General features: G+C 37.4%; 1 protein-coding gene across 17 annotated transcripts in view; it reads right to left on the reverse strand.

Moving 5' to 3' along the window:
• Wnk1 (WNK lysine deficient protein kinase 1) overlaps nucleotides 1-11,729 on the reverse strand; it is a 129,664-nt gene that overhangs the window by 25,730 nt on the left and 92,205 nt on the right. For 8 of the 17 annotated variants that reach the window (XM_055604249.1, XM_055604247.1, XM_055604248.1 and 5 more), the window contains exons 10-18: nucleotides 6,821-6,949; nucleotides 4,544-5,002; nucleotides 3,431-3,715; nucleotides 2,650-2,747; nucleotides 2,381-2,543; nucleotides 1,728-1,844; nucleotides 984-1,157; nucleotides 724-781; nucleotides 483-605 (exon numbers count right to left, since the gene is read on the reverse strand). In XM_055604249.1, the coding sequence (XP_055460224.1) occupies nucleotides 483-605; nucleotides 724-781; nucleotides 984-1,157; nucleotides 1,728-1,844; nucleotides 2,381-2,543; nucleotides 2,650-2,747; nucleotides 3,431-3,715; nucleotides 4,544-5,002; nucleotides 6,821-6,949 (1,606 nt within the window). The remainder of the gene's footprint in view (nucleotides 1-482; nucleotides 606-723; nucleotides 782-983; nucleotides 1,158-1,727; nucleotides 1,845-2,380; nucleotides 2,544-2,649; nucleotides 2,748-3,430; nucleotides 3,716-4,543; nucleotides 5,003-6,820; nucleotides 6,950-11,729) is intronic. The other 9 variants (XM_055604262.1, XM_055604253.1, XM_055604258.1 and 6 more) reach the window with 4 other exon arrangements.

Genomic DNA, 11,729 nt, shown 5'->3' on the forward strand with positions numbered 1-11,729 from the left:
GGCTTATCAACAATGCCATATGTCAGTAGGACTTCTAACTTCTCCCAAGGAAATGACATGTTCTAAAACAGTGAAGTTAAGTAGTAGTTTGACCTAGTAAGGCAGCTTATGAGTACATATTCTTGAAAACATAAGAGAAACATAAACATAAGAGAAACCTGAAAACATAATTGATCTCCACATACAGAAATCAGCCAGTCAGTCTTTCTTTCTCTTGAGAAAGGGTCTCCCATAAGCACCCAGGCTGACCTCAAACTACTGATTTCCTTTCCCTGTCACTTGAGCAATGGGATCACATGCATGTACACATATCCAACTCTAAATTTCAATCCTCTTCATTATAACCTATTCCTTCTTCCATGTTATTTTATTATTACTTTAATTTCCTACTTTTGATTTGATCATGAACTACTGCTTGATCAAGCTTACACCATATCAGAGATGCTGTAAGATTACTTAAACATGGCTGAATCAATCCTTACCTGCATCTGATATTTCACTGGTGAAAACTTTTGATTCCCGTAACCTACTTTCTGGTACAGGACTCACTATAAACCGTCTTCCAGCAGAATGAACAACTTGTGTTAAAGAACTGGTAGGAACACCTGAATAAAATAAATCATTGAAGTTCATATATATTGTTATACATGAATAAAGCCTCACAATTTCATTATTGGCAATACAACTCCTTGTCAAATAAAAACAAATACAGAAAAGACTCACCTATTTGTTGTGGCATGGAAGATACAGCAATTGGTTGCTTGAACTCTCCTTCTAATTTCTAAAACAAGCAAAAGTAAAATTCTTCTCAAATGCAACCTCCATGATTATGCAAAGCAAATCGTCATTTATGATAAGAACATAAATGTTCATTCTCAGTCACAAAGGTAATGTGCTATCAGTGGATATTCTGCTTGGCAGATTTAGCAGATCAAAACTATTTTTAAATAAACAGAATCTCACTACAGATATGGTGAACCCACCTGAGAACCTGAAAAGCCATAGTCGTCCTTTTCTTGCAGACTCTCCAATCCCTGGTCACCCTCAGGCTCCACATTGACATCTTCGCTTAGCATTTCATCAGCTTTTTCAATAATTTCCCGCACTTGAGCCACAAAAGACTCTCTTTCTATTGCTAGAATAAAGTCATTGTTCACCTATAAAAAACATGGTATCAATCTTATTAGTGCATTTCTCCTTTTCTTTCTTTCTTTCTTTCTTTCTTTCTTTCTTTCTTTCTTTCTTTCTTTCTTTCTTTCTTTCTTTCTTTCTTTCTTTCATGGTGGTTTTTCAAGACAAGAGTTTCTCTGTGTAACCTTGGCTGTTCTAGACTTGCTATGTAGAACAGGCTGGCCTTCAACTTATAGTGATCTGCCTGCCTCTGCTTACCTGAGTGCTAAGATTAAAGGCATGTGCCACGACACTTGGCTAACAGTACACTTCTTAAGCTTTAAGTCACCCAATTACCATTTTTATTACTTCTAGCTGTACACCAGCTATACTGTGTGCTTGGTATTTAAGATATTACTTCTCTTTATGAGACCTGGTACATATATATCGTCAAAAACATCTCTAATGCATATGGGTTGGGTATGCTAGTTTTAAAACAAAGTATAATTTATGATTGTCAAAATGAAACTGGATGATAAAATATTGCATAGTTGCCTAGGACTTGAACTTAAGACCATATACTATGAAAAAATGTGGGATTCTAAATGGAGACATACCATAATTGTTGCTATCTCTTCAGGGTTGTCACCATCTAGGTCAAATTTAAATGTAACCATTTTCCGATTATGAGTCTCTAATTGACATTCTACTACTCGATCTCCTTTATTTGAAACCTAAAAAGAGAAAGGTGATTCATATTCAGATTTATTACTGAACTTGAGAAGACAACTTGTCTGAGGAAGCAATAGCTAACACTATTTCTTGAATATTTTTCATGTACGTGTGTACGTACATACATGTTTTTTCTAAACAGCCCTGGATGTACTGGAACTAGGTCTGTAGGCCAGGCTGTCCTTGAACTCAGAGATCCACCTGCCTCTGCTTTCCAAGTGCTGAGATAAAGGTGTGCACTAGCACCGCCCAGATATTCCTTAAATCTTAAACTGGCAGTAATTAAATCTGTGAGAAGAAGATCTCAGCCCTTCATATCTTTCATCTTCCATTAGCAAAAGTATCTAGTTGGGGCCAATGACAACAGAAAATGTGACATTAAATTTAAAAAGATAGTGTGAATTCAATAAAGTTGCTAAAAAATTGTATACAAAGCTAAGATAAGGTATCATTATGATGTAAATGGTGACTTGATGATCTCTAAAGTTAAAAGGGCCAAATTCTTCCAACAATACAAAGGTTACAAATCAATATTTACATTTAAAATCCTCAGTTTCGGGCGAGAAGTCTTTTCATGACGAGAGCGACTTCTTACAGATTTTCGATAATGACGTTTTGTCGTTCTCCCTTCATGCCTCCCACTGGATGACGGAGCATTCTCATTGCCATCACTCATCCCTGAAGCAACATCTGAATGTGCACTTTGAGGGGGAAAAAGGTCAATGTAAAGTGAGATTTAAATGTCTGTTATTCTGAAGTTTCACATCATCCTGCCTACTACTCAAAGGAGTGTTTTAGTTTACTTACCTGTCTACAGAAGAAACCAATGTGACAGGCTGGGTAGGTTGTGACTGTGTTATTGGAGCTTGTTCTGGAGGAGTCGCCTGAGAGACTCCCTGAGTACTCTGTGAATCGAGAGGATAACTTCAATCTTGGCAGTTTGTAGATATATAAAATCATTAACCAAATCTAAGACATTCCCTTTTCTTTTTCCTCTTACCCCTCTATAAGTCCTAGAAGCAATAAAGCTACTAGTAATTCTTAATATTCAAAATCTAAAAACAGTGTGCTTACATTTTCAAAATAAGTTTCCAAAGCTAGTTTCTAGTATAGACTGTTGGTGTGAAGTCAGCCAACCTATTTGCTAGGCATTGTGAAACTACAATTTGCCATGCAGCATCTTACCAGAGTGTGCAATAGGGCTGGTAGAGCAAAGTGCAGAGATGAATTCAGAACTGTATTCTAGTAGGACAAAAATGACTGCTGGGAGCACAGCAAGATAAGATAGTCTTATGAACTGCCAATGGCAAGAGTTTGTGGAAGGAGAACGACAGCTAATGCACTAGCTAGAGAAGTGAAGTGCTAATAGTGTTAATCTTCTCTAAGGCAAACTCACTTCCCAACAGAACAGCCAGTGGCAACAAGGCCCCCATATTGGCATTTCATTCTGCTGTAAGAAAAAGTCATTTAGAAGTTAGTTTGACAGTTTCCAAATGAATTCTAAATCAGGGGAGCCTGTTTCTCCTTTGCCATTTGAATCCCATTTTTATAGATGTTCTCTATATAAACATGCAGTAATTCCATTTACCTCCAGAACTGCTTGCTGGGAGGATGTAGTGGGGGGTTGTTGCGTTAAACTCACTGCTGGTTGGGACACTTGAACCTGGCCTCCTACACTGCCCATAGGAACCAAAGGATTTGATTCCACATAAGGCTGCACTACTGTAGGAAAGTAACCTTGGGTGGCCAATGCTTCTGTCGGCATTGGAGGAGGGGCTAGGACTGTAGAATGGACGCAAACAGAAGCCACGTTGGAAGAGGGAGCAATATTTGAATCTCCTGGGTATTGTGGTGGCAGTCGAGATGGGAAGCCCTGTGACAGAAATGAGGAATGTGAGTTAGTGCGGGTTGGGACATCAAATTAGCAAATCAGCAGACAAGGAGGCAAAGGGGGAAAGCACAAAGCAAAGAACAGCGTGCCCACTTTCTAACAACTTGAAGATTTTCAAAATGAATTGGCAGATAACTTGGAAGGTGGTACTTTTTCAATCATACTTTGAACTGCTTGATTTCCCCACCTAGACAAAGTAGAACTTAAGAGACTTAAATCCTTACCAAAAGAATCTACAGCAATCTTACATGGAAGAATGCAAAAATCTCTTCCAAGTATCAGACATATTATGAAATGTTAACCCTCTAGATCTAAACCCTGAACTTTTTTTTTTAAATTGTTATCAGGCTGCCTGCTGTCTTTACCTATCTACATATAAAAGAGCAGCCTGGTATATCACATAATCACAAATTTAGGTTTATCTAGCATACCATGAGTTAACTTTTCTTCTAAGCTTTAAAACTGTGTAAGGAATTGTTTGATAATACCACCTTCATTAGTTTTTCAGACAAGCTCTTACTATGTAGCCCTTGCTGACCTGGAATATACTATGTAGACCAGGCTAGCCTTGAACTCACAGAGATCTGCTACCTGCCTCTGCCCCAGAAACACTGGGATCAAAGGCATACACCACTATGCCCAGTCTCCCATCCTTTTTAAAAACTTCGCTACTTTCATTTTTCTAGTTCAGAGTATCAACTTATGTTATTGTTACTCTGATACTCAACTAGTACATTTCTCAGGTTCTTAATGATCTGCCATTAAAATTAAATACTCTAATACCTTCTGATTTGCTGGCTAACACGATACCTGGTACAGAACATCTCCAGAGGGAAGTGGACCCTCAGCAGCTTGTCCAAGGTTAGCTGGTATTCCCATGGACTGAACTGTTGGCTGTAGGAGCTGTGGGTGAACCTGACTCTGCAGCTGATTCACAGGCTGCAGAAGGGTTGGAAGCTGATTAGGAACTACAGTTGATCCCCCTGGGATTGAAGATGCTGTAGCAGATGAAGCCAAGGTGAGCAGAGGCTGATTAATGCCAGCAGCCATTGTTATAGGAACGGATGAGAAACCTGTCTGAGCCGTAGACACATGAGGAGTTGATATGGGAATTTGAGAGACAGGATACTGTGGGAGTAAGGAAGTAGGGAGCTGCTGTCCCATAGGAAGGAAATGAGCACCAGAGTGGACTGGAACAACTGAGGGTTGTGTTGAAACGGGGATGTGAGGTTCGCCTTGGACAGTTGGTACTGTCTGGGAAACTGGAAGCTGGGAAGGTAAAGAAAAACAAAACAAACTTTTTTTTTTTTAAAAGCAAAGCTGCCAAAAGCAAGATTTACATATTAGCCAAGAAGAAGAAAACCAAAAACCTGAATACATTAGTATAAATTAACATGCCACATAAGAATCAAGAAAGAATAGGAGAAGCAAATATGCTAGTATAGTGTCTAACATTTCCAAATCTCTTGTCGTAGAGAAATTGCTAGTGTTTCATTGTTGGCAATAAAAAGAGGACCTTTTCAAAAGCAAAGATTTCTCCCTCTCTCCTTCACTGTTTATTTTTTTATTTTGAGTCTCCCAAGGCAATTGAGGCTTTCCTGGAGCTTGTAGGTGATCCAGACTGGACTTAAAACTATTGGTCCTCCTGCCTCTGCCTCCCAAGTGCTAAGATTCCAGATATGTACCACAATAACCTTTTTTTGTTTGAGCAGCATTATGAACATATGCTTCATACACCATAAAGCACTGGCATGTTTGCTAAAACTGAATCTATGACTGCTATTATAGTGATTAAACACAAATGTTTTTGTAATGGAATTAGACTTTATATTACATCTCAATTTTTCAAGTCTAAAACAGCCCTCTGAGAGTAGGTACAATTAAAATACTTGACTGATTCTAGGATGTCATGATCAATCATTTCACTACTATGTCATTTTAACCTCTGAGAAGTTGGGATATATGTAGATATTAGGAAGATATGTCAGTATTTACTCAGTGGTAAATAAATTAATAGTACATTTACAGTTGACACTATCTTAGTTTTGAGATAGGACAATAACAATATTCTATGTGCATATGCCCACAAATGAATGACGCATAGATAAAGCTGATAAAAGGTTATTCATAAGACATACCCTCTAAAGGGTACTTTCCAAGTGACTGAAAGAAAACAAAAGCCAATCAAAGAAAAACCAAAATAAGTTCCTCAAACAAAACAAAAATCCACGTAAGTTTCTTGGGGATAAGGGGGTGCCACAGATAGCGCAGGTTTGTCTTACACTTTTGAACCACCCACCCAAGGGACTGCAGACGTGTCAACATACTCATCTTGTGATGGGTAATCTTGGCTGTCAACTTTCAGTGAAGAATAAAGTAGATTAGTAAAACTATCCCTTGAGTTTGTCTCTGAGGGCATTTCCAGAAACAACTAGATCCTAAGGTTCTCACCTCTGATGGTTCACAACTTAAATGGACTGAGAAGTGAGAAACTGTGGAAGGCAGGGCTTAGTTATAGGTAATAGGTGGGTGGGACTTGTTGGTGGCAATAAAGTAAATAGCTTATGCCATAACCTTTCCTCCAGGCCTAAAAGCAATACAGTCTGCCAGTTATGGATGGACTGCAACCTCTGAAACCATGCAAGAAAAAAAAATTCTTTCCTTACAATATTTTCCTAAGGTATTTGTCAGTGACGAAAAGTTAATTAACAATGAGTTCGTGTCTGTAGGCAGTGAGGGAGAAAGTACTGAAAAGTTTACTTGAAAATAAAACAGTTTCAAACCTAGAATATCAGACACAGCTGACAATTTCTAGAGAATGTCATAGGTTTAGTTATTAAATCATCTCTATCTAACCCATTAGTTAATACTTGCAACTACTTTATATCTATAAGGCTAAAATTTCAGTATTTTCACATTGTCATTACTATTGGTATATTCTAATTTTCAATAAATACATGTGTATAATAGAAATTATTTTTACTCCATTTTAACAGATCCTTCACTATTAGAAGAAAAGGGTAACCTGCAGGATGGGACAAAGTACATGGATATCATCTGTGGCATCTTTTCGGAATATGCATTTACCTGTGTCCCGGCTGACATCTGAGCCTGACTTGCTGGCAGTGCAGTAGTGCCTTCACTGGAAGATGCTGCCTGTGGAAGTGAATACTGTACTGCCTGTTGAGGAGGAACAGTCTGCTGTATTCCCTGTTGCTAAGAATAAAATACAATGATTCAGACTTTTTGAGAGAGGGACGCTGCTCAATTGCCTGTGCTGGTCTTTGTCAGGGCATCACTATGCACTGCCGGCACTCTGAGATCTGCCTATCTCTGTCACCCAAGTGCTGGGACTGAAAGCATGTGCTACCACGCCAGGAGCTGGTGGCCTTTTAACATAGGTGATGCGATTGACATTACGACCATTACAAATATGGAAAATGAAGAATCCAATGCACTCTTCTGATATCCATTGGCCCTGCATGCATGTGATAAGACATATATTCAGGCTTTAAACACTAATACATAAAAAAATCTCAAATAATAGTTTAAATGTTAAATAAAACTACTATTATTTCTATTCTCGAGGCAGCCACTATGATTTTTCTCAATTTTCATATTTTTATTTTCTGTTGAAACAAAGCCAAAACAAACCTATATTATAAAGTTACTAATTCATTTTGGTAGGATATTTGGGGTGAGTGGGGGGGGGGCGAGAAGTACTTAAAAATGTTTCAATTAATAACCATGCTTAGTTAGGATGAATTATTTCTGTGATCAAACACCATAACCAAAAACAAATTGGGGAGAGAAGGGTTTATTTGGCTCACACTTCCACATCATAGTCCTTTACTGAAGAAAGTGAGATCAGAAACTCAAATAGGGCTGGAACCTGGAGGTAGGAGCTGAGGCAGAGGCCATGGAAGAGTGCTACTTATTGGCTTGTTCAGCCTGCTTTCTTATAGAACCAGGCCCACCAGCCGAGGGGTGGCACCAGCCATAATAGGCTGTGTCCTCCTTCATCAATTACTAATTTTAAAAATGCCCTACAGGCTTGCCTACAACCTGATCTTATAGAAGGATTTTTCTCAATTGAGGCTCCTTCCTCCCTGATGACCCTTGCTTGTGTTGAGGTAAAAGTGGCCAGCACAAACCTTTGTATTAGTATATCCAACACATTTATTTGGCTGCTACCTTTATAAAGGTAAGCTATTTTCACACAGCTATGTATATAATTGCCATAAGGAGTACCTCGGATTTTTATATGGGATATCTGAAAATAACTTTTGCTCTTACAGGATTTTTTTTTTTACTGTCAAATTAAAACTACCAATTTTAAAACTGCCAAACTACACTTGTTTTATTCTTATTCAATCACTCCTGATAAGTTCATTTATGTAATTAGTAGTACCAAGGATTGAACCAAGGACCTTTCTTGTACATTCTAGACAAGTGTTCTTTCACTGAGCATAGGCAACCCACCAACCTTTAACATTTGTTTAGTTTTTTTATGTGTACTGGCCACAGAAACATGCAGAAGTTGGAAGACAACTTGAGATAGTCAGTTATCTCTTTCTACCACCTGGATTCCAGGGACTGACTGAGGTGTTCACGTTTGACAGCAATCGCCTTTCCCTGTTTAGATCATCTCAGCAGCCCTTTACAAATATTTAGTTAAATTAAATGTTTTCATGAAAGGCATTTATGTGAAGGTGTGTGAACATGTTTATGCATGCAGGTATACATACATACATGTGAGTATATATATGGAAGCCAAAGAGTAATCTCAGATATTGTTTCTTAGGAGCTGTCTTTGTTTCTGGAAACAAGTTCTCTCACTGGGACTTGCCAATAAGGCTAGGTTGGTCGACTCAAAAGTCCATAGTCCTCAGAGTCTTTGTTTCCCAGGGCTGACACTCTTTAAGGATAAACCACCTTTTTACATGGGTAGTGGGGATGAAAAAGAAGCCCTCAGATTTGCATAGAAAGTACTTTACCAGCTATCTCTCCATCACCCTTTTAATTTTATTTTGAGATGAGGTCTCACTGTTACCCAGGGTGGCCTTGAACTTTTGTACCCTTATATTTTACAATCCTGCCTCAGGCTCCTGAGAAGTTAGGCTTTATAGGCATGTGTCATGGTATACTCAATTCATGCCAACTTTAAAAGCAAGCATGAATGAATGGCTATTCAATTATCTAAAAACTTCTCTTAAAATTAGTGTAGGTAGATATGGGGGCATGTATCTCCAATTCTACAGGATCTCGGGAATATTAGACAATTTTACTATTTTTTTTTTTACTAAAAGAAACCCCCAAACCAGGAGACCATTTTGGCCAATTTGCACCTATTTATACTTTAAGGATTATGAATAAATTCTCTATAATTACCTAACTCATTGACTTACAACTTTAAATAAGATGGCTGTCATATAAAAATATTAATTTGGAAACTCTAAACTAAATCCTCATACTTTTCAAATTTAAGACACATAAGCATTAGGATGATTACTTGTGGCACTGTGCTCAGCTTTTATGTGGGTTCCAGAGATTGGAACTCAGGCAGTCACATTTGTTTAGCAAGCACTTTTCACCCATGAGTCACTCCCCCACACTTTCTTGAAATTTGAGGTAGAATTTTAATATGCACCTACCAGAACACTAGTTTAGTAAAATTTTTATGTTTTGTGGCATTTTAAGAAGTAAATTTACATTTGTGTATCCTTGTTATCAATTCCTAAAGTAATCTTTAAATAAATAATGATATTCAGTACTTGAGAAAGTATCAAACAGGATCAAAATCAGGTCATTATGCTCTGTGGCCTTTATCCATTGAGTCATATGACTAGCTCAGCATATTTGTTTTCACTTCTTTTATTTCATAAATTTTTTTTGGCTTTTCAGTATAAAGGAGATAGGTTGGTAATATAGAATTGAGAAATGTAGATTTTTTTAAAATTTTGTCTTTAATTTTTGGAATAAGAGTTATCACTAGAGGTCTTCAACTCTCTTTATACCTAGGGCTGGACAAATCTACCTACCAAAATTTCTGGAATGCTCAAATACATATGAGTATCATACCTATTAATTCTCCACCAATAAATAAATCCGAGGAAAAAAACCTTTACTTTTGGGCATATGATATTCCCTGTCCCTCTTTCATTCCCACTAATTAAGAATCAAAGCTCACATAAAATTCTGACTCTGTCAATTCTTTCCTGAAGGTAGTATCCCTTCACAAATCTTCTAGTTAAATCAAATTGATTGAGCTAAGCCAAAGATGCATGTTATGTATGCATGTGCTCACACATGTGCACACAAATAAATGTAAGAAATTTTCAAAATAGAACAGCAGCTGTTTAGCAGGGCACACTGGCGCACACCTGTAATCCCAGCCCTTAGGGAGGCAGAGGCAGGTGGATTGCTTTGAGTTTGAGATCAAACTGGTCTACTAAGCAAATGCAGAACAACCAAGGTTATACATAGAAACCCTGTCTCTAAAAACCAAAAACAAACAAAAAGAAAAGAAGCTGTCTTCTTTTCTGGAAACAGGTTAAGCCAAACTGAAGGCTGCTTTGCTTCTATCCCATACTTTTCTGACTTTGCAATCTCTCCACTCTTGGCCTGGAATATTCTTTATTCCTACATCAAAGTCTGATAAATAACTAACTGAGAGATCCAATATATCATCTCTTCCACAAAGCCTTCTCGATATACCCCTTCCAAGCAAGAAAGATGTCCATTTTCCTGCCTTTTAGAGACACAACAGGGTAGCAGTGAAATGGTGAGCTGTGGAGTAAAGAGTATTTGGATTTAACGTGCTTTCACCTCTTAGAAGCCGTATGTTTGAGAAAATTTCCCAAACTTCTCCAGATTTTAACTTTCCCATCAGTAAAATGGATATAATGATAGGGTCTACATTTACATAAACAATTTGTCTCATGATTAATTATTTAGGCTCCCTCAGAACCAATTATGGCTAATCCATCTTAGCTGACTATCAGAAAAACAAAAAACTGTTTATTTGGGAATGTTGAGATGAATTAAAGGGTTTAAAAAATGGGCACCTTTTTTTTTTTTTTCTTTTAAATGAACTTATTCCTCATTTAAGACAACTGACAGGTATGCCAATAGTACCTTAGAGTACTGCTTTTGAGATGTGGTACATTTGGTAAACCAAAAGTCTATGCCTCTGCAGAGTCACATTGGCTAATAACCAATAGATCAACCAAACAGTGATGACTAGAATCATGTTTTGGTGTAAGAAGAATAGAATCATGCTTTGCCTAGATTGGGCTTATGGAAAGTAGTTCATATAGTTTTTATTGACTTGTAGGTAACAGCTGCACGATGACAAATGAACATGATCCTCAGGCTGAACAGAAGAGTATGAATATCTGTAGGCTTTGTACATGCTTTTATAAAAGACATGTTTATTTTCCCTACAGTCTTCTTTATAGATATAAATATTGGGAAGAACTACAGTAATATAGAGCATATAATTTTAAAGCTTTCTTTTTATTTCTGTGTATGTCTGTACAAGTGTATACATATGTGGGCAGGTGACCTACTACAATGGCCAGAAGAGGGTGGTCAATCACTTAGAGCTGGAGTAAGGCAGCTGTGAGCCATCTGGTATGAGACCTAGACTTAGGTCCTCAGAAGAGCAGTAAGCTCTTTCAACTGCAGAGTCCTATTTCTAGCCTCCCCATTATAGCTCCTATAAAAACACAAGAAAACAACAACACAAATATCAAGGGGAAAAATTCCTTATTTTTATGTCCAAGAAGCCACAAGATAAACTAAATTTTACATAATGTATGCTTCTTTCCTTACTATAACAGAACTGTTATCAACATGATAAAGAATGGTCTTTTGCTTTTTTGCATTCATCCATATACAAAGAACCCAATAACAGATAAAAACACCATATCCATCCATCTATCTATCTATCTATCTATCTATCTATCTATCTATCTATCTATCTATCTATCTA

This window comes from Psammomys obesus, unplaced genomic scaffold (assembly GCF_907164565.1).
Source record: "Psammomys obesus unplaced genomic scaffold, mPsaObe1.curated_primary_1811, whole genome shotgun sequence".
Classification (NCBI taxonomy): domain Eukaryota; kingdom Metazoa; phylum Chordata; class Mammalia; order Rodentia; family Muridae; genus Psammomys; species Psammomys obesus.